At 38.8% G+C, this 24028-nt stretch overlaps 1 protein-coding gene across 5 annotated transcripts in view; it reads left to right on the top strand.

Annotated features, from left to right (window-relative positions):
* KIAA1958 (KIAA1958 ortholog) overlaps positions 1-24028 on the top strand; it is a 209893-nt gene that overhangs the window by 73399 nt on the left and 112466 nt on the right. For all 5 annotated transcript variants that reach the window (XM_063594261.1, XM_034928855.4, XM_055117243.2 and 2 more), the window contains exon 2: positions 10435-11629. In XM_063594261.1, coding sequence (XP_063450331.1) covers positions 10459-11629 — 1171 coding nt within the window. In that variant the 5' untranslated portion in view covers positions 10435-10458. The remainder of the gene's footprint in view (positions 1-10434; positions 11630-24028) is intronic.

The following is a 24028-nucleotide window of genomic DNA, read 5'->3' as shown; positions in this document are numbered from 1 at the left end:
AAATTCAATTATGAGTTCTGGCAGTGCTTTGTGAATTCTCGGTGATTTCTGCATAAACAGCCATGTTATTTACATATATTATAGGATCAGTGTTACTTCTTTTGTTCCAATTTTTCTGCCTTTTCTCCTCCCTCCTCACCCCCGACTATATTATTTCAGTGCTAGGACCTCTAGTACAATGTTGAATAAGAGTGATACAGGTGGGCATTTTTGCCTTATTCCTAATCTTAAAAGGAAATAATTGTCTTTTACATTAAATATATTAGCTGTAGATTTTGTACAGATGCTCTTTATCAGTTTGAGGGAATTCCCTACCATTATTAGTTTGCTAAGAGTTTTTATCATAAAGGGGTACTGAATTTTGTCAAATGCTTTTTTCTGCATCTATTGAAATAATTGAGTGGTTTTTCTCCTGTAGACTGCTACTATGTTGAATTACATTTGCTCACGTTTTGTAAAGGATTTTTACATCAATACTCATGAGGAATATTGATCTATAATTGTCTTTATTATATTGGCTTTGTCAGGTTTTGGTTTTAAAAGTTATGCTGGCATCCTCAAACAAGTTGAAGGAAGTGCTTTCTCTTCCCCCTATATTTTTGAAAATATTTGCATAATTTTTGTGTTATTTCTTCCTTGAATATTTGATAGAATTTACCAGTGAAACCACCTGAGCCTTCTTTTTGGAGAAGGTTTTTTAAGTCAATTTCTTTTGTAGGCATATAGTTACTTAGGTTTTCTGTTTCTTTTTGTGTCAATTTTGTCATGCATCAGCAGTAGAGATCTAGTGGCATTAAAACACAGCAACAACAAACTCTAAAAGGTTCAGAACCTTGTAAATAGAGAGACTACAAGGATTTTTGGGTAAATTGTTGTGACTGAAGTCAGGTGGAAGCTAACTAGGGACTCACTGTTATTTCGTTATTAATTAGTTTTGTCATCTTTTGAAAAAGTGACATAATCCTTTCATACCTTTTTTTCTGTAAAGAAATTTTTCTCAAACTTTTGAAAGAAAAAGTATTTTCATGGACCTTTGTGACTAGTGCTGGCTTAAATAGTTTTTATCATAATGCTACTTAAATGTATGTAAACATAAAATTTATAGTTCTGATACAGCTATAAATCAAAATGTACTTACAAATTCAACTTAAATCTATCTAACCAGATAAGATCAAATTAACAACATTAATTTATAGGGAACCAGACTTGAGACAGTATCTTCCTACTATTGTAATACTGGTGGCCATGTAATATAAATAAGAGCATGGGCTCTAGAGTAAGACTTAAGTTCAGATATTGGCTCTGCCATTTACTTTGTGCAAGTGACTTATTTATTTCTAAAATGAGGATAATTAATTTAGTCAAATTAGAATTATTGATAATAATTAGGATTCTTGGTGTGATGAGTCATAACATTGCTTGGCAAATAAGAATTGTCTAAAAAATATTAGCTTTAGTTGCAATTATTGTTGCATTATTGTTCTACTGAAACCTAATGATTAATTTTGGGTTTAATGGTAGAAAGTCTGATTCAATATTTAATGTGCTTCTGATTTTGGCTTTCATAATATAAATGCTAATACATAGATTGTCTACTTGCCTAAGTTCATAGCATTGCTAACATAGTGTATTATACTTAACCTAAACTCCACCAGCTAGAACTCCTTGAATTTCAGGGTTTTTTGTTTTTTGTTTTTGTAGAAACGGGGTGTTACCACCTTGCCTAGGCTGGTCTCAAACCCCTGGGCTCAAACAATCCTCCTTCTTTGGCCTCCCAAAGTGCTGGGATTACAGGCATGAGCCACTGCACCTGGCCTGAATTTCAGTTTTTAATCAAGTGTCACTTGATAACTCTGTAAGTATCTTATCCAATCATTGCCCATGTCAGATATGGGGAAGTGCCACCTGAAGTTATTTTTTAATTCTTGAAAATGTAGAAGCAGCATTGTTTTTCAGCATAGAGATTATCATTGACTGCTGATGGCAATCAGTAGATTTTAAAAACTTTATTCTCAGAATTTAAAAAATACCTTGATTGTCTTATTGTTGATTTCAATTTGTATGAAACTTACAATATATTGAAGTAGAGTGATAACTATTCTTTTGACTCAATATATTTAATTGCCTTAATATATCAGCTAATTATTCTCTCAAAACTACTAGTCAACATGATTGCCAGGTTGAAATATATTGATAGTAATTCTGGAAAAATATTTTCATTTTATGGTACTCAAAGTTTAAGAGCCTCTCCATGAGATTGGCGATGGATTTAAGAATATAATAAAAGCAACTTAATGTTTACTACCTTTTGATTATTTATTTATTTATTTGAGACGGAGTCTCGCTCTGTCGCCCAGGCTGGAGTGCAGTGGCGCGATCTCAGCTCACTGCAAGCTCCGCCTCCCGGGTTCACATTATTCTCCTGCCTCAGCCTCCCCAGTAGTTGGGACTACAGGCGCCCGCAACCACGCCCAGCTAATTTTTTGTATTTTTAGTAGAGACGGGGTTTCACCATGTTAGCCAGGATGGTCTTGATCTCCTGACCTCGTGATCTGCCCGTCTTGGCCTCCCAAAGTGCTGGGATTACAGGCATGAGCCACCGTGCCTAGCCTATCTTTTGATTCTAAAGATTAGTGAATATTAATAAAATTAAATGTATAATCTTTAATAAAATTTATAATTTTATCCACCTGGTCTTTTATTTTCACTTTAGCATTTTGTTATTATAGCTATGAGGGCCTTCAGCAAAGGTACTATTTTACTATTGTATAGTAGCTTCTACCTGGTTAATAGGTTCTTTAGAGTTCTCCCCGCCTTTACAATTTGGTGCCTTGATTCTGCCACATTTTTACATTTTTTAACTGTTCCAACATCTTCATCCAAATATTGTGCCATAAATTCATGCCTGTAGTCCCAGCTACTCTGGAGGCTAAGGCAGGATAATTGCTTGAGCCTGGGTGTTCAAGAACACAGTGAACTGCATTTCAGCCTGGGCAGCAGAGCGAGACCCTGCCTCAAAAAAATACTGTGCTGTAATGTATATGATTTTCTGTGAACATGTAGTATTTATTTCAACTCCTTTTCTTTTCTCATTGCCCTACAACACTTAAAAGTAGTATATTACTCCACCATCACATTATGTTATTTTTATGATGTCAAATCAGGAGGACTTTTGTTTTAAAATTATTAGTGCAAAAGAGAAATGTTTTATTTATATGTGATAAGATGAATACAGCATGAACAGGTTTTCTAACAAATTGAAAGTTGAGTGATGTCACTTAAGGTGATTATGGGCCCTAATGTGAGGCAAAGGGGTGTTTAAATTACATGGCAGTACACGGATATATGATTATTTCGATGATTAATAATATGCTCATATTAATTATTTTTTATTATGATAAAAATGAAAAGTGGTAAAAACATTATGACATAGAATTAAGGACCTTCCAAGAATTTATTTGTGGAATCTCTAATCTGAGTAACAGTTATACTGGAGTATGGTGCAGAATAAGTGAAGGATTATACTCTAAGGTGTCAAAAACCAGGGAGGAATGTATTATTTTGTGTATATTAATTAGTAATTGAGTTCAGCTATATATAACAACTCCCCAGCTCCCTAAGACAGGGTGAAACAAAACAAAACAAACAAAAATAAGAAAAAACTCCAACAACAGTGGCTTAAACAAGATCAAGAGTATATCTTTCCCTTATAAATAATAAGGATCCCTGAAGCAGGCAGTTCAGAGCTGATGTCGTGGCTCAAGGGCGTCACCAGGGAACCAAGCTCCTTCCTGATGTTCTCTGCCATTCTTAAGTTCTTCTTTATGCTCCCAGGAGGCCTCTGTAGTTCCAGTCATCCTATCTTTTTCCACTTGGAAAGAAAGGGAAAGAACTAAGGGGAAAAGGTAAAAACCAGACGAATCTGTGTTTCAAGAGCTTTCCCAAAACCCCACCCAGTGACTTCTATTTAGGAGCTGATCATAATCCGGAAAGAAACAACCACGAGCACCATACTCCCGAATAAAAATCCCTAAAGTCTAAAATCCTGAAAATCAATCCTGAAAGATCAAAATCCCGAAAATACAGGCCGGGTATGGTGGCTCACACCTGTAATCCCAGCACTTTGGGAGGCCGAGGTGGGTGGATCACGAGGTCAGGAGATTGAGACCATCCTGGCTAACATGGTGAAACCCCATCACTACTGAAAATACAAAAAGTTAGCCGGGCATGATGGCAGGTGCCTGTAGTCCCAGCTACTTGGGAGGCTGAGGCAGGAGAATGGCGTGAATCCGTGAGGCGGAGGTTGCAGTGAGCCGAGATTGTGCCACTGTACAATCCAGCCTGGGCGACAGAGGGAGAATCCATCTCAAAAAAAAAAAAAAAAAAAAAAAAAAAAAAAAAAATCCCGAAAATACAATTCTGGAAAAAATTTAAAGGATACTTATTTTACATTTTTAAAAATTTTTATTTTTATTTGAGAAACATAAAAACACAGCAGAACACTTCATAGGTCACTTTATAAAATAAAATAGGCAATATTAGCATACAAATTTTTGCAAACGGAAACACTCAGGTATACTAATGACAGTTTCATGGGTATAACAGTTATGAGCAGATGAACCATATTCAGGAAGAAATAGCTTTTACAACTGAGGTCATCTGAAATACTGTGACAGACAACCTCAGTCTTTTGATGACATCCATCAAAACCGTGACGGGTCATCACTGCATATGCAGTCCAAAGAGCTACTAAGATCTTGAGAAATTTTATTTTTCACAAATGCAGATATATGAAAAGGATATCTCTTCATTTATTAAGGACATTTCAGTGCTTTTATGTACACAGACAGTGCTTACACACAGTCAACATTGTGGTAATGTACCTTTTTGGAGTCAAATTTGCAAAAAGTACATAAAATAAATTAGAACTCTGTAAGTCTTCCCGATGTTTATACCTCCAGTTTTGGAAATGATAAGATGAAATACATAGCATAGCACATTGTAAGATAAATAGTGCTTGGCCCAGCATGGTGGCTCAAGCCTGAAATCCCAGCACTTTGGGAGGCTGAGGTAGATCGCTTGAGCTCAGGACTTCAAGACCAGCCTGGACAACATGGCAAAACCCCATCTCTACAAACAAAAAATTTAATGCAAAAATTAGCCAGGTGTGGTGGTGCGCACCTGTGGTCCCAGCTGCTAGGGAGGCTGAGGTGGGAGGGTTACCGGAGCCCAGGGGGCAGAGGTTACAGTGAGCTGTGATCTCACCACTGCACTCCAGCCTGGGCAACACAGCAAGACCTTGTCTCAAAAAAAAAAAAAAATCTGCCAATTAAGAATAGGAAAACTAAAAATTAAAAAAAAAATTGACATATGACAATGTGTGTTACAGGGATATATTATGGCAGTTGCATGGAGGTAGTCTGTAAGAACTGGCCGACTTTCATGATCATTAACTGTATTTTGAAGTGTTGCATCTTGATGAATAGCTGCTTTTTGTCTTTTCGGACATGGCTCTCGTTGGAGAATATGTTCACATTCCTTCTATATGTGGTACTGTTCTTTTTGAAATTCTTGTATGATTCCGTATACAACAACATGAGCATTGCCTATTAAATTTCCCCGTTTTCTGTGCCATGCTTCTGTATTGTGAGTAGGTGGAAATTCATTCTACATGTACTCATACAGAGACCACAAATTTGGCAGAAGCAATACTGGTGATGAAACAGCAACACCATTGCATTAAGTGTCTTCTTATCCTATTGTGCACATAATTATTTTTGAACTAGTCAGTACTTTGCTGGCTTCTTCAGGCAATATGGCTTTAATTCATTAAAAGCTTCTGGAACGTCATCTTGCTGAAAGGAATGCCAGTGCAGGCAAATGACGCTTTTAACTGAAGTTTGTATCATTGCCATATCATTGTAGCCAATCCGCTGATCTGAATTTCCTGCCAAATGCATTAGGCTGAATGGGAAACACAAACTTTATTGGTAACACTTTGAAATTCCTTTTAGAATTCTTTTAATTTCTTTTTTTGAGACGAGTTTTGCTCTTGTCGCCCAGGCTGGTGTGCAATGGCATGATCTTAGCTCACTGCAACCTCCGCCTCCTGGGTTCAAATGATTTTCCCGCCTCAGCCTCCCGAGTAGCTGGGATCACAGGTGTGCGCCTCCGTGCCTGACTAATTTTTTTTGTATTTTTAGTAGAAACAGGATTTCACCACATTGGCCAGGCTGGTCTCAAATTCGTGACCTCAAGTGATCCACCCACTTCGGCTCCTCAAAGTGCTGGGATTACAGGTGTGAGCCACTGCACCTGGCCCAAATCAGCATTTATTAAGTGCTTTACTTTTTCTTGTCATTAATACATAATTGAGTGGATAAGTTCTAGAATTTTCAGATCTAACAGGGATATGAATTGTATATAGTTGATAAACAGTGGGAATGATTTTGAAAGTGCAATTTATTAGCTAACGTGAAGCATGTGCTAGTTCTTCTGTGTTAGATTTAGTGGTAAATATAAGAAATCTGTCTTTGACAGTCAAATCACTAATCAAGAATAGTTCACCATTTAATGTTTTTTGTTTGTTTGTTTTTTAACATTGAAGAACCTCAGTATCAACAAGTATCTTTGGTTCAGAAGGTCACTGAGCTTGTTGAATTCTTTTTATTTTCTGCTAGAGGGCGTTTTTTGAATGGAAGCATGGTGCTATACGTGAAGGGGCAGAAGTCTTACATGATTGAATAATTTGGCCGGGGAGATTTCTTGCACTTTTGGCCTGTGTTTTCACTTCTGTGATCTTTGAAACACTTGCTGCACTTGTATTTGGAGGGTGGTTGTGGTCTACAGATTTTGTAAGTATATGCTATCCATCTGAAAGTCTGCTTGTTGCTTGGCTGCTGCAGTTAAGCAATTTTCTGCTTGTGCAGTACCAATAATAATTAGCTTTTAAACTTTTATCTTTCACCATTTAGTAACCTTGTATATTTAACTTATCACAGCCCTTTTGCAAGGGAACATTTCATAGTCTCTTCTGTTGTGTTGTAAGGAATACAGTAAGAAGGAATGATACTTGGCTTTGCCAGTACCAAATCTGTATTAGTCAAGATTCTCCAGAGAGACAGAACTAATAGAATATGCATATATACATGAGAGGGGATTTATTAGGGGAATTGGCTCATGGGATTATGTGGCTGAGAAGTCTTACAACAGGCTGTCTGCTAGCTGGAAACCCTGGGATGCTGGTATAGTGGTTCAGTCCAAATCCAAAGGCCTCAGAACCAGGGAAGCTAATGATGTGACTCTCAGCCTGAGGCTGAAAGGCCGGGACCTGGGAACTGCTGGGGTAAGTCCCAGAGTCCAAAGGCTGGAGGCCTCCAGTTCTGATGTCCAAGGCAGCGAAAGAGAAGCCTGTGCTAGCTCTCAGAGAGAGAACAATTCACCTTCTGTATTTGTTCTGTCTGGGGCCCCAGCTGATTAGATGGTGCCCGCCAACATTCAGGCGAGATCTTCACATAATCCACTCAGACTCACACACTAATCTCTCCTGGAAACACCCTTACAGACACACCCCCAAATAATGCTTTACTAGGTTTCTAAGTCTTCCTTAATCCAGTCAAATTGACACCTGAATTTAAGTCCACAAGTTCACCCCATGTCAGTTTATCACTCATATGCATTTCCTTAAACCATACTTAATTTCCAAATAAAGACAATAACAAGGTAATAGTTCCACCTAACATGATGTAGCTATCCTATGATTGTGATTTTGGGGATGTTAGACTTTAGGGATTTTGATCTTTCGGGATTTCAACATTTGGAACTGTGGCGTTCAGAATTTTGTCTTTCAGGATTATGATCCGAACCCCTTCCATTTACGTGTCCTTGGCCATGACTGTGTCATAGGGCCACCCTTGCTCCAGGGGAAGCTGGGAAAAATATTTTAGTGAGCACATTGCTGCCTTAACAAATTTGGACTCTCTGTGAGGAGTAAGAGAGAATGGACACTGGGTAGGCAAAATAGCAGTCTCTGCCACACCAATTAAATATTAATAGCTATGTTAAGTTCAAAACAGACTGGGGTGCAGTAGCTCATGCCTGTAATCCCTGAGCTTTGGGAGAATTGCTTGAGCCCAGTTCAAGACCAGCTTGGGCAACCTAGGGACACTCCTAGGTTAAAAAATAAAAAATAAAAAAATAAATAAAAACAAAAAATAAAAATAAAAAATAAAAAAATAAAAGTTCAGAACAAACACACAAACCAATCTATGTCTTTTTTTTTTTTTAACATTTCTACTTTGGTAACCAAAGTTATATGAAAGGAACATAAATAAGTCTAAATTTCTAGAGTATGAAGGAAATGTAAGATCATGTAGTCCTGGCATTTTAGGCTTAGAGATAATTAGTGCCTTGTCTGAGACCACAGGAGCAGTTCCAGGCTTGGGATTTCACGTTCCTGACTCCCACGCCAGTCAATGTTCTTTCCGTTTACGTGGCTGCTTCATGAACTCTGGGAGCTCATCTGTCACTCTTCTGCGTATACAGGGTGGCTGGGTTTGGGTTACACTATCCGGGAGAAAACTGTCTAATCCCTTGAATGATTACAATAAAAGTGATCTGAGGAAAATTTATGTGTCTGACTTGAGAGAGTCTTATACGTTCACTTTGTAAGTGTTGATGGTGCTGGCAGTATGTAAACATTCATTCATTCTTCATTCATTTATTCGACAACGACTGCATATTAGACAATAGGTTATAATGTCCCAAGAACAGGACCATGCCTTTTGAATTTCCATATCCCCAAGTAGGTCCTCACTGACGAGTGAATAATTAAGTCATAGTTTCTGCCTTCAGGAAATTCTTAGGTCTGAGAGACAGACAAGCAAATCAATGATAACAGTACAGCAAAGGCAAATCCCTTGAGATGATACAGGCATGGGTGAAGGGAAGCTAAATAAATCTCTGAGGCAGAAAGGGGGTCTGGAAAGATGCCAGTAGGAAGTAGCCCCAGGTTCAGTTTTGAAGAGGCTGGCCAGGTGAGGAAAGAGAAGGGCAGCATATCAAGCCAAAGAATCAGATTCTCACCAGTAGGGGGTTTAGAGAAGAGGGGACCACAAGAAGTGTGGGAAGAGGCCATGGTCGTAGGAAATGAGGCTTGAGAGGTGGCCGTGGCCACATCAACAGAGACCTTAATAGTATGTTAAAGGATTTGAACTTACCTAACCTCCCTGACAGGGCGCCATGGAGTCAGGGCAGGGAATGGCTCAGGTGTCTGTCCACTCTGGTGTAACCACCTGACATTGTGGTTAGACCATGGTGCCTGACTGCAGAGCACCAGTGGGGCACCTCTTGTCACCCACAGCTGCAGATAGCCAGGGCTGACAAAATCACACATAAAGATTCCTGTGCCTCCCTGACCAGTGCTCCCAGGACCCCCCTCGTGGCAGAGCCTTACTAACCTTTCCAGCCCCTTGCAGACTCCACATGTCCCCTTTCACTTTCCTACCCATCATGTTGTCCTCACTCCTCAGGGACTCCTAACAAGGGCTTCTTTTTGTCTCCTGCCTAATAAGGAATGATTTGCTTCTATTTGATCGTTGGTTATGCTTGGCTTTATGAGACCCTCAGATGGTAGAAAACACCAGACGTACTTTGTAAGCTCTAATGGTGGGATGACAGACAATATTTCAGGAATTGCAGACAGCCAGGAGACAGGAAGCCTGGTCCTAAGAGTGGTTAGAGCAGGGCCTCCCGCTTCCCCATCCTTGCTTCTTTGGTCTACAGCCTTCCCCTCCAGCAGGTCTCCTCCCAGTCTGTTCTCCCTTCTCTGCTTTTCTTTCCCACTTCTCAAATCGAGCCCCTCATCCTCTCCTTGGACTCCCAGTTGCGTTGTCTTCTGGTGCCCAGTAGAGGACTGGCTTGCTTTCTCTGACCTCCGTCCTAAGATGGATCTAAACCTCCTTTGTTGGCTCTGCCTCTAGTAGTAAAGTTTCTGACGACAAAGGGTGTCATTGGAGCTGCATCCTCTTGGTTAATGCAAGTAATAGACACAATTTTATTATTGAGGGACCATCTGAACCTCTCTGTCAGTGACTTTGGAAGTAAAATGTACCATGGAAAAGCTCATTTCTTTATTGCTTGTTTCTCTTTTTCTTTCTCTCCTTTCTTTCCCCCCTTAGGCAGGAATTATTATAACAATAAAGAAAAGTAACAAAATTTTTCTCCAAATCCCACAACCATCAGTCATCAGCTGTTTTTACTTTTCCTGGTATTCTCTTCCAGTCCCTGCTCATCTACAGCAACCTTAACTAGATTCAGTTTTGAAGTGCGTTTTTTTTTTATGCCAAATGATCATATTTGGAACAAACTGAAGTAATTGAGCTATAGGATAATCTTGGGTAATAATGGCTTCTTCTTTTGATTATTTCCCTTTAGGAGTGACACTGCTGATCCTGTAACATGGAGGATTGTCTTCATACCTCATCTGAGAATCTGTCCAAATTGGTCAGCTGGGCCCATAGCCATGGGACTATTTGCAGCCTCATTCCAAACCTGAAACACTTGCTTTCTGAAGGTTCCCATGGGAACCTGACAGCAATGTGGGGCTGTAGTGCTGGCCATGCTTATCACTGGCCACTAACAGCTACTTGCAGAGCTGGGTCCCAAGAGAGGGTCTGTTTCCAGGATAACAGAAGTTTTAACTCTGATAGTCCCAGTATTATCGGGGTGCCCTCTGAGACACAGACTAGCCCTGTTGAAAGGTACCCTGGGAGACCAGTGAAAGCAAAGCTAGACTGTAACCGGACCAGAGACTCTTGTGACTTCTCCTACTGTAGTGAGCCCTCTGAACTGGATGAAACTGTTGAAGAATATGAAGATGAGAACACCCTGTTTGACATGGTTTGTGAGTCTTCTGTTACAGATGAGGATAGTGACTTTGAACCCCAAACCCAAAGGCCTCAAAGCATTGCTCGCAAAAGACCTGGGGTAGTCCCATCTTCCCTCCATTCAAGCTCCCAGACGCAGATGGTTGACGAATGCAGCAATGATGTCATCATCAAGAAAATCAAACAAGAAATCCCCGAAGATTATTACATTGTGGCAAATGCAGAACTGACAGGAGGAGTAGATGGACCAGCCCTGTCCTTGACACAGATGGCAAAACCCAAGCCTCAGACTCACGCTGGTCCCTCCTGTGTAGGGTCTGCTAAACTGATTCCCCATGTCACATCTGCCATCAGCACGGAGCTAGACCCACACGGTATGTCTGCATCCCCCTCTGTGATCTCCAGACCAATTGTCCAGAAGACTGCTAGGGTATCTCTGGCTTCACCAAACAGAGGACCCCCTGGTACACATGGCACCAACCAACAGGTGGCCATGCAAATGCCTGTGAGCACATCCCATCCTAACAAACAGATCAGTATCCCCTTGTCTGCCCTGCAGCTGCCTGGACAGGATGAGCAAGTTGCCTCTGAAGAGTTCCTGTCCCATCTGCCCAGCCAGGTCTCCTCCTGTGAGGTAGCCCTTTCTCCCTCAGTTAACACAGAGCCAGAAGTGAGCTCCAGTCAGCAGCAGCCCCCAGCCGCTCCAGCCATAACCACTGAGGCCACAGCACAGTGCATACCAGGTATGGCACATGAGGCGACAGTGAGTCCCTCATCCACGCACGCCAGAATTCTGCGCCGTCAGCACTTCTAAAACCATTCACTCAGTTTGCTAGAATTCAGTCCTTTGTTAGTCATAGAAAGATAGAAACAATGACTGTGTTACATCCAGGTGATACTATAAAGGAAATTCATAAGAATTATGGCCATATCTAGTTGACGTACCTTAGGGCTGAGAGGACAGCTGTAAGATTGTTCTGTTGATATTGCAGCGTTAGATTTAAGGTTGATACCTGTCAGCTGAATTTTTATGTAGTAAAGTTATTTTTGAAAGTTTTAAAAATAAGCTTCTCTATCAGTAGCAAGTTGTTTAGTTGCTGTTTGAAGCCAAAATAATGTTGGGTAAGGCATATCATGACAATAGACCTAATGCTTTTCGTATTATTTATTTGACTGAGCCAACTTGACATTGCTATTCATTTTAGTTGCTCTGGTAGTTAATAAGTATTTTAAAAAGCAATATGCATTTCTAAAAGAGGTATTTGATCTTTTCTCTTAAAATTTAAAAGAATATGGAAATTTGCATTTCTGGAATCTGTGAGCCAATGGGAATGGATTGAGAGGAGAATGAAATAATTGTATGAGGCCCCTGCACCTGTAATTCTAACATTCTAATGTTCTTTAATTCTGACATTCAATGTTTATTTAATCTGGGCCATTAGTATATAAAGGGGTTGGATCTCATGCTTTGGCTTCATGACTCAGTTCTAGTAGGCTAGAATAGAAACGTGGACAAGGATGAACAAATGTGCAGAAATCTGTGGCATGTTTTAGTTTATTTCAGCCCTTCTCAAAAACGTCGTGTATTTTGGGAAAAGCTTCCTAGAAACCTGAGGCCCCTGTGCCTTCATCCTGAAACTTCCTTGGATTAAGTTGCTTTACAAACTTCTTTTTTCCAATTTTAGTATCAACTTTAAGATTCCCAAAGAAGACCTTTCATTTATGATTTTTTTGAAGACATAGTCATGGTGTTATTAAGAAGATATTCACTGAAAATATTTATATCCTGATTGAAGATTATGCTTTTCAGTTTATTCACTTTTATCTTTTTTTAAATAATAGTTTTATTGAGATACAGTTCACATATAAAATTCACTCTTTTAAAGTGTACAATTCAGTGGGTTTTGGTGTATTCATAGAGTTGTACAACTATCGCTATTATCTAATTTCAGAATATTTTCATCACCCCAAAAAGAAATCCCATACCCATTAACAGTCACTTTTTCCCTCCTCTTAGTTCCTGGCAACTACTAATCTGCTTTCTGTCTATGGATTTTCCTATTCTATATGTTTCATATACATGGAATCATATATTATGTGGTCTTTTGTGACCACCCTCTTACACTTAGCATTATGTTTTCAAGGTTAATCCATGTTGTAGCGTTTCTTTCCTTTTTATTGCCAAATAATATTTTGTTGTATGACTATACCATATTTTATTTTTCCTTTCATCAGTTGATGGACATTGGGGTTGTGTTTATATTTTGGCTATTATGAATACTGCTGCTGTGAACATTTGTGAACAGGTTTTTGTGTGGGTGTGTATGTTTATCTTGCTTGGGTAACTACCTAGGAGTGGAATTGCTGGGTCCTGTGGTAACTTTGTATTTAGCTTTTTGAGGAGCTGTCAAACTGTTTTCCCAAGCAGCTCCATCATTGTAGAGCCTCACTAGTAATCTATAAAGGTTCTTACTGCTCCACATTGTCACCAACACTTGTTATTTTTCATGTTTAAAAAAAAATAAATATCCTATTGGGTGTGTGAAGTAGTATCTTATTGGGGTTTTGATTTGCATTACCCTAATGACTAATGGTACTGAGATTTTTTTCATGTGCTTGTTAGCCATTTGTATATTTTCTTTTGAGAAATATCTACTCAAATCTTTTGGCCATTTTAAAATTGCCTTCTTATTGGTGAGTTTTTGGAGTTCTTTATGTGTGCTGAATATGAGATCCTTATCAGGTATATAATTGGCAAGTATTTTCTCCCATCCCATGGATTGTCTTTTTCTTTCTTTCTTTTAAAAAATATTTTAATGAATTATACTTTGATTATTGAATAACAATGTGGTCCTTGACTAATCTCATCATGAGACAAAATGTTATCTTTATTAGGCTGGTGAAAGTCTTTGTTCTAGGAAATCTGACTCTTGATATATGTAGGATATAAGTAGCACCTTTTCACTTAAATGGTTATGAACCTAGTTCTAGTTTATTTGTTTATTTGAACTCTCCTGCCCCCCCTTTTTTTTTTTCATTTAAATAGGGTAGAATTCAGAAATGTATTTTGCAAAGTGGTCCAGTGTACCCAGTTTGGTGAGAGTATTAGTTGTGTTGCATACCTTTTCACTAATCCCTGCAAAGCAAGATGCAAGACTTTTCTGCATCTGCCTTGTGGTTAGTAAATGAGGCACTGAGGCGCTTTGCTAAACCATATATGAATATATTACTGTCTCATTATTTTGGGAAAGAAATTCAGCCTATTTGAAAAAAAAAAACGAATCCATTTATTATTGTGTATATTACATTCTCTTAGGTTTTTTTCTTCCCTCATGGAAATTGCACTTCTTATATTAGCTATGAAAAGCTGGCATGGCCAAAGAGAGCACAGAATATATACTGTCATAAATTGTGATTTGGCTTTACTCTCAGAGGAGGATTAGTTTGGCTTGGAGGTAAACCTTTAAGAAAAACAGTATGAAGACTGGTCATGACGATTTTCCAAGGATGGTCCTCATATTTTGAACCATTGTTCTCGGGAAGGGTATCATATTGCTAAGATGTCATTAGCTTTAGAGAAATACTGTTTGAACTGGAAACAGCAGTGGGACAAATAAAAATCAGACTCATATTTTTCTTTTGAGTGAACTGTATAAAGTTAACATAAAATTTACTTTTTACTTTAGTACCTAACTAGATTCTGTGTTCTAAAGTTTTAGTTATGTGTTTGTGTTTGCATGTTTATTTATAGTAGATAATCTTTCTAAACATAGATTTTAAAAAATTTAGAATCTAGCACACCCAGATGTATGTGAATGACTTGGTTACGGATGGACCTTACACAGTTAATATGTAAAGCGTACTTGGGACTAAGCAAAGAAGACAGGTTCTGAAAGCTAAGTCAGGTTCTTTTAAAATGGATGCTCTGTAGTGAGTCTTTATCAGATCATTGCAGAAATACTGCGTATCTTTAGATAATATTTTTAAAATAAATAATTTGACAAATGACTATTGAGTCAGCCAGAAACAAAGAGAAATTGTTCCATTTTGTTTGGTTTTACTGTTGCCATTTAAATTTGATTCCCATAGTGGAAAATCATCCCTACTTCTGTTCAGAGCTGAACTCATAAAATTATAAAATGTTAATCAAGGTATAGATAAAATCATTAATTTTCATGTCAATCCTGCCATACTGCTCAATCCAAATCTTAGCAAACAATGAGTAAAGAGGGCATCTATTATTAGAAGAATTATTGACTACCTACTAGTAGCTTGGATTCCATTAATTTTTGAGGTTTTATGTAAATTTGGGGCATTTGTCATAATGACATTTAAATCTCTATCACATCATGAGTTAGGGTTTTATGTGTATATTATATTTCTTCAATATACTTACATACACATAGCTTCTTTTATGATTTTGTGCAAGGATCCCTTTTATTAATCAGCTTTTTTCCCAGAAGTTCTGTGGTATAAGCAATCCATTTTTGCCTATCAGATTTGTATGTGTATATATTTTTTCTTTTAAAAAAAATATTTATCTTTTTCTAATAGATTCATATGGGTTCTGCATATGTTAGAAATAGTAACTCATAATCTCTCATGTATATTGGAAATACATTTCCCAAGTAGCTCATAGTCTGTCACGTATATTGGAAATACATTTCCCACTTTACCATTAGCTTTTAATTTTGTTGATGACCTTTTTTAAGGTGTGAATTTTCTTAATTTTTATGAAGGCAATTCTTTCAACATCTATCAGTCAATCAATCTTTTCTGTCTTTGGTATTTTGCTTAGGAAGTCCTTTCCATACATTGGGATCACATAAATATTTCTCTGTATTTCCCTCTTATTCTTTTATGGTTTTCTTTCTCTCTCCTCTCCTCTCCCTTTCTTTTTTTGACATTTGACTTTACAGTTAGAATACCTTTTGGGGTAGAACCTCATGTTACTATTTTTGCAGGTAGTCAGATGTCTCAGCTTCATTTGTTGAATAATTCTCATTCTCCGCTGAATTGATTCAGATACCACATTTTTGTTTATTATTGGGTCTCTTTCTTGTTTTCAGTTCTGTTTTTATTGATCTCTTTATTTTTTCTTCTGATTTTTACTGTTTGAGTATTTATTTGTATAAATTTATGGTGATTGTATTTTATACAAAAAAATGCATTCAGAAAGAGAAATGTAGTCTAAGTCATTTAATATGCTTTTTGAAAAATTACTCATGTAAAATTGAGTTCAGTGAGCTTTTAAAAATTGATTAAGGTATATATTACTGCCAGTTATTTGGTCTGTGTTGACATAATAGATAATGGTTTCTCTTGTCAGAAGCAAAAAATCTGAGTTGAAATAAGTTAAAGGAGAGAATTGACTGCCTTATAGTCCAAGGACAGATTTTCAAACCAGCTTTCACTCAGGCTCAGACAGCATCAAGTTTCCCTCTTGCCATTTGCCACCTTGCCTTCCTCCCTATTAGATTCACCTGTTATACTTGACCCCTGCGTGGACCCAAGATGGTTGTGCTGCTGGTTTCTTGTCTAGCAGTAGACAGAACCTGTGTCACAGCATTCCCAGTCACCCCTAAACCACGCATAGGGGGATCAGGCCCCCACCCTGGAAATGGTATTGAGACCAAGCCTACACAAACTACATAGCTGAGTGTGAGCGTGGGGTGGAAGTATTCTTCCAAGAACATTCTAGGTATGATTCTTGAGAGGGGCAGTAAACCAGAGATTCCTACTACTGTTTATGGGAGGTTTGTTTTGTTTTCTTTTGAGCATTTAGTTTTTTTTATGTGGGCAGATAAGAGTTGTTATGTGTTTTATTTAAAGGCAGTGTATATTGGAAAAGTGTTCTAAGTGTGGAAATATGTATAAATATGTGTGCTTGTGTATACGTACATATATATGTATATATATATATACATAGACACATATTTTATATATTTCTTCATTCCATGAGAAATATATGCCTCTTTTTACAAGAAGAAACAAGACTAACTGGGCACAGTGGCTCATGCCTGTAATCCCAACACTTTGGGAGGCCAAGGCGAATGGATCACCTGAGGTCAGGAGTTCAAGACCAGCCTGGCCAACATGGTGAAACCCCATCTCTTCTGGAAATACAAAAATTAGCCCAGCGTGGTGGCAGGCGCCTGTAGTCCCAGCTATTCGGCAGGCTGAGGCAGGAGAATTGCCTGAACCCCGGAGGCAGAGGTTACAGTGAGCCAAGATTGTGCCACTGCACTCCAGCCTGGGCTCCAGAGCGAGACTCCATCTCAAAAAAAAAAAAAACACAAAGAAAGAAACAAGACTAAAATTTATTTTCTTAGCCATTTCTTAACCTTTTCCTGTAGTTTCCTGAAGGAAGAGCTGAGTCATAATTTTTGAAAAATAAGAGAGACAAAGTAAAAATTCAGCTTTTTATTTTTGCCATCATTTTCTTCCTTATCACAAACCGGGTACACATCTGAAGATTGATATGGCAGGCAGCTCTGGGCTGAGAGAGTGGAGCCTGGCCACCCGGAGCTTAGAGTCTGATGTGTTTATTTATTTTTATTTTTTCTCAGATCTCTTAGAGATGAATAGAATCAGATGTATTTGAGTTGATTCCTTACTCTGCCTCCTGCTGGCCTTGTGACCTTAGCTACGTCATTTCACTTCTCTGAAACTCAGTTCCCTCATTTGTAAAGTAATGACAATGTCTGCCTGTCAGGGTTATTGTGAGGACCAAATGCAAAAATATAGGTAAAGCACTAAAGAGAGTACCTGACACATGATAAACATTCAATAAATGGATAATAGCCGCCTTTATTAATATTTTTATTTTCATCATCATCATCATCATTAGATTGTGCTCAATACTCTGTGAGAAGTGAAGTAGATTCTGGTTTCATGTAGTTACACCCATTTGTCTACTAAAATATGGTCCGTGGACCAGTATCACCACCAGCATTACCTGGGAGCACATTAGAAATGCAGAGTTTCAGGAGGCCGCGAGGAAAGACCAAAAACGCTGTGTCTGCCCAGCCTCCCCCAAGCCCTCAGTGCCCAGGGCCAGATCTGGGTGCAGGAGCGGAGATTAATAGGAAAGTCTAGAGCCTTATTTCCCTCACTCATCCAGGAAGTGAACCTTGGAACTGATCTTTGGGGGCATTCTTTCCCAGATATAGGAAGTCATACACTAAAGGGGAAGAAGGGAAGGAACATTGAACCCTGCTCACAGGCCTGATACCTTTCAACACTAGTTATCCCATTTAACCTGTCACAATCCTGTTAGGAACTGGAGAGCTGAGATCTCAGAGGATGTGCAGCCACCCAAGAACACCACCAAGGTGAGGTGAAGGGACTCACTGGAAGCCTTGGTTTTCTTGGTCACGTCTGAGATCAGACCAGACTCAACTCTTCCCTGACCTGCTAGTCCTGGGGGATGCATTCAGCCCACCTCTTGTTGCCACCTTTCCCCACTGTCAGAGCCACATACCCATGAATGCAAACTCACTGCAGTTGAGCAGCCCTATTACCTCATTAGGGAAGCTTCACCGCTTCAGCACTGGGAAGGCATAGGCACTGGTTTCAAGTCTACAGACAGTATCAGGCTTAGGAAAGGAAAGGCGTGACAGTCACACTGTCACATTTTTTGCTCATTTACTTGAGTAGTAAAGAGTTGGGATAGCACAACGGGTGACTGTAGTCAATAATAACTTAATTGTACATTTTTAAATGACTAGAGAAGTATAATTGGATTGTCTGTAACAAAGGATAAATGCTTGAGGGGCTGAATACCCCATTCTCCATGATGTGATTATTACACATTTGCATGCCTGTATCAAAATATCTCATGTAACCCATAAATATATACACCTACTATGTACCCACAAAAATTAAAAATTAAAAAAATTTTTAAAGAAACAGTTGTTAGGCCAAGGGACCAAGAGAAAGCAGAGAGAGTGGAATATGAATGGCCGTAAGAGTGACTTGTTCTCACTTGCTCGATGATTCAGCAGCTCAGGGAAACATAGACATCTCTGAAGACCTAAGCTATGTCTCAGGACACTTTCAGGTCTTACTCGCCATCCACACGGATCTAGAGGACAAAGGACTATATTAGGCAAGTGACAACTCAGCCCTCTAATCCTTTAGAGGATCAGATAGAGTGGCATAATCCAAAGAACAGCTCTTATTTCAACTAAAGGGAGGAGAAACAGCAATAGCCCTGAAAAAAAAAAAAAACAGACAAAAAAACCGAATCCATAACCAAAGATGACAGCTTCTGTTCAGTACCCACTAGTTCTGTGGAATGAGTTCCCATGCTTCCTATGAAGGGCGGAGGGAAGGATTCAGTGACATGGACATGGCTGTCACTGAAGCAGCACATACAATTCTCTGGCATTGACAGGGGCTTGTTACATGTTTATTGAATGAATCTCTCCGAAAAGAAAACAGAAATGCAGAATCTCAGGCTCCACAAAATCAGAATCTGCATTTAAAAAGATCTCCAGGTGATTTTGTATGCGCATTAGAGCTTGAGAAGCAGTGATCTAGGAAATTGAGGTTACAGCCTACATTGTCATTTCATCTGGCCACCCAGTAATGTTGAGCACTCTTCCTATCTATGTGAGAGAATTCCCTCCTTTGTGCATCTGTACCTCCCCATAGGAGAAGCCAGAAACTTGCTTTCCAGGTTTACATTTCAGCAAGGGCAGTCCTGTGACCTTAGGCTTTGCCAGTCAAATGCATCCACATCAGACTTGGGGGAGCACAGAGATGCAAATTAAAACAACAAGATACTATCTTACTCCCATTAGAAAGGCAAAAAGTATTAATTTTAAGTATCCCAAGTGTTATTGAAGGTATGAGAAAATGGGGACATGCTGGTGGAAATATAAATTGGTACAACTACTTTGGAGAGCAATTTACAATATCTATTAAAGTTTAAAGTGTGTGTATCATACAACCTTGGAATTCAATTTTTAAATGCCTGTCTTAGACTTTCTCATAGTATATAAAAGGAGATATGTACAGGGGTCTACAGTGCAACTTCTTGATAACCGGAGAAAAAAATCAGTTAACCTTAGTGTCTATCAATAGGGAAATAGATAAATATATTGTGATATATTTTTCAGTGAAATAGATGAATCAGCCAGATGTACATTTATTGTGTATAAATCTTGGAAGACAAAGTTGCAGAATATTATTATATATTAGAATAATACCATACCTGTTTAAAGCACATGAACATTACGATGTAGTGTGTGTTACACAGACACACACACTTAATTAAACATGGACTGGAAGGAGACACCCCAGATACACAATAGTGGTTTTCTTCAAGGAGGGGGTAATGGAAACAGGTACATGGGAAGCTTAAACTGTATCTATAATTTTTTAAAATACGTATGTAATATATATAGCAAAATGTGAACATTTATTAAATCTGAGTGGTGGGCACTCAGCACTCTGGAAGGCTGAGGTGGGAGGATCACTTGAGCCTGGGAGTTTAAGGCTGCAGTGAGCTATGATTGTGCCACTGCACGCCAGCCTGAGCAACAGCAAGACCCAGTCTCTTAAAAAAAAAATCTGAGTGATGGGAACATGAGTTTATGTTAACAGGAGGCAACCTTAGCACAATGCTTCAGGGTTGAACTTTACACACAACAGCCTGGATTCATATCCCAGCCCTGCCCCCTTCTTTTCTGGGTGACTGTGGCAAGTTACTTAACCTTTCTGTGCCTTAGTTTTCTCATCTGTAAGATAAAGATGATAATAAAGCAATCCTATAGGGTTGATATATATATAGATTAAGTTGAGCTATACAAAGCCCTCTGGTTCATGGTAAACATACTCTAGCTGGTATTCCGTATACTTTTTTGGATGTTTAAAAATGTGATTACTTTTAAAAATAGATCATGAAGCATAAATAAAATTGATTGTGGAATATTTACGAAGGCATTGTGACATTATTGCTGTTACTGAATGTGGAGTATTTTTGTTAGAAAGCAAACGTTACTACTACTGTCTTCTAGTATATTTGTTTATGGACAAGGAATTTGAGAATTATCCTCACAAATTTTAACACTATGGGTTTTCTCCTTATGATTGTGATGGGATGCTGTCATGGGAAAGTTTTTTTAAAGTTCTTCTGTTGGAATAAATATAAAACACAAAAATAAAATGTCTGTTATCTATGCAGTACTTTTATTCCAGGATCAACATTGCCTGAGTTCCACAAAGTGAGAGGTTTTTTCCTTTATTTTACTGATGGAAATGACACACAAAGAAGGTAGATGGTTTGGTTGAAGTTATGACGGGTGAGAGGGAACCTAGCCCCCTCCTTGTGAACCGAGAGGGACAGAGTTGGCGACCAGCATGCACCGTGCTCCCCGCCCTGCCTTTGCCTGCATTGGTACAGGAGTAGTCTAAACTGCCGACTGCCTCCCCTTCCTCTCCTTTTATGTCACATCATGCCCATCACTTATCCAAAGTTGAGACTGCTAGGTTATATCCTAAAGAGGTCATTTATTTTTAAAATGAGAATCAAAAAGGACCTAGAGTTTAACAGAAGGATTGACTGAGGATCAGGGAGACATGTCTCTTAGTCTTTTTTCTATTAAGTATCTGCACAAGTCACTTGCACTTCAGTTTATCAGACCTGTTTTTAGGATCAACTGTGTGACAAGCACTGTGCTAGACTGGTGGAGATAAAAAGAAGAATATTAAATTTCCTGCCTCAAGGATATCATTGTTTATAAAAGAAGCAGACAAACCAACAACTTCAACTTCAAGTGTATAAGGAGGTGTATAAAATATAGCTGAAGATTTATGAAGAGTGGTTGACTCAGCCTCAGGGAACACATGGAAGTATATTTCAGGTAGAAGGAATAACGTGAGCAAAGATGTTAGAGAAGCAAGGAGTTGACTGTAGCTTGAGAATATATCTCAATGGAGCCAGGAGAGTTGCTGCTGGAAAGATGGGCTGGAAAGCCACCTGTGAAAGGCTGTGCATATGATGTCACAGTGTCCTCCACGGGGCTCAGGGGGACACAGTTCATTATCTTAGAAGATCACGCTGATAGTATTGGGGAAGTAGAGGCTGGGACAGGAGGGCTGTTTTATAGGGTGACAGTAATCCAGGTGGGAGATGGCAGTAATGCTCACATGAGATAACAGTGAAGGCATTGGAGAGGAGGAGACAGGCAGGTGTTTCAGGAGTTAAAATACAGAACTTGGTGACCTGAGTGTTTGGCCTCTTAGAGTCTTTGTTGTCACACACATATTCCCTGTCCAAAGGCACAACACTATTTTAAGTAATACTGAAAGGTCTTCAGGGCACAGAGATCTGCAGTGAAGTCATATTGTTAAGTCCTCTATATGTAGGATAAAGCAGTTTGAAGAGTTTTGAAGCATGTAATGATCATCCATTCATCCAACAAATACCCATTGGAAGCCTACAAAGTGCCAAGTTCAGATTAGGTACTTTGGATACAGCAACAGAGAAAAAACATGGTTCCTGTTCTCATGCTGCCTACATTCTAATGAAAGAAAGACATCTCAAACACCCCTAGTTTAAAAACAAAACAAAACTTTTAAATATTTCCAGAACCAAGATGCTGTTAATCAAATTGTGAATGATTTTGTAAGACTAAATTGGTTGCCTTTAGATAAGACATTTATCAAGGGTGATATATGAATAACAGTGGTTAAATGAACAATTAAGCCACGGTGATAAATGAGAGGCAAGTCTTTCTTAGGTGGAAATTAAAAGTGTAGAGGCTAACCCATTCCATGTCATAATTTATTCGAAACACTTTCTACTCAGCTAAAAATAACAAGCCTAGCTGTATTGAAATTGTAATATTGCTTATTTTTGTGGACTAGTGACCTTCTTTAAGAACTAAACATATCATTGTTTACTAGTATCTGAAAGGCAAAAGTAGAAAGGCAGATTGCTCTGTGTTGTACAAATGCATAATTTTCTGAGAAATTATGTTTCAATAGCTTTTTAAAATGCTTGCAAATCCTATTTTAGTATGATTTGTATTAGTATTTCACCAAAAAAAATCTTCCCAATTGGCTTTTTATTTCTTCAAGGGCATTTTCATATTATACCAATGAAATAAAAACTATATTATTTAGATGTATTTAAAGTTTGCCTGTGTATGATTAAGACTTCCAAATATGCGAAATATACCCAAATGCAGCAATCTAGCAAATAGCTGTAAACCTCAGAATATAATTTCCTTTCAGTGAATTGGATTTGACTAAGACTGCGAGGATGCCAGGAACCACTTCAGAACTGAAGAGGTGTTGACCTTTCTAGCTTGGTATCCATTCCTTGAGGTCTGAAAAGAGGAAATAATGTACAACCTCAGGTCAAACAAGTCAGTGTCAGGGCACTGAGGCCTTAGCTCCAGCATCCCATTAATTCAAATGTTATTGCCGTGTCTATTTTCATTAGCAAAGCAGCAGCCCCCTTCTCCCCACAGGTAGAGCTGCCTGACCATCTTGGGTCTCAGCAGGAGTGAGCAGAATGCAGGTGATCCGCTTCATTTTAGGTCCAGCAATAGCTTCTCTTTCAATATAGATCATATTTATGTAACTAATGGCTTGTGTCCCCAAAAAAGTGTATTAGAACCAGAAGTATTTTTATTTTATTAATATTCTGTTTTTGAGACAGTCTCACTCTGTCTCCCAGACTGGAGTGCAGTGGCGCGATCTTGACTCACTGCAACCCCCGCCTCCCAGGTTCAAGCAATTCTCATACCTCAGCCTCCTAAGTAGCTGGGATTACAGGCATGCGCCACAATGCCTGGCTAATTTTTGTATTTTAAGTAGAGACGGGGTTTCACCATGTTGGCCAGGCTGGTCTCAAACACCTGACCTCAAGTGATCCACCCGCTTTGGCCCCCCAAAGTGCTGGGATTACAGGCATGAGCTACTGCGCCTGGCCCAGAAGTATTTTTAGAGCATGGCAAAAATGAAAAAAACATGCTTTATGCCTTCAAGGCTATTTTATGCTTGCTTTAGGTAAGAACAGTGATCAGATTTATAATCAAGTAAATCTGATATAATGATTGATGCACCTTAGTTGGCTTATTGACCATTATGATACACCTATCAGTCTGCTTTTTTATACTGCCTTA

This window comes from Pan paniscus, chromosome 11 (assembly GCF_029289425.2).
Source record: "Pan paniscus chromosome 11, NHGRI_mPanPan1-v2.0_pri, whole genome shotgun sequence".
Taxonomy (NCBI): domain Eukaryota; kingdom Metazoa; phylum Chordata; class Mammalia; order Primates; family Hominidae; genus Pan; species Pan paniscus.
This window is presented reverse-complemented; position numbering and strand designations above follow the sequence as displayed.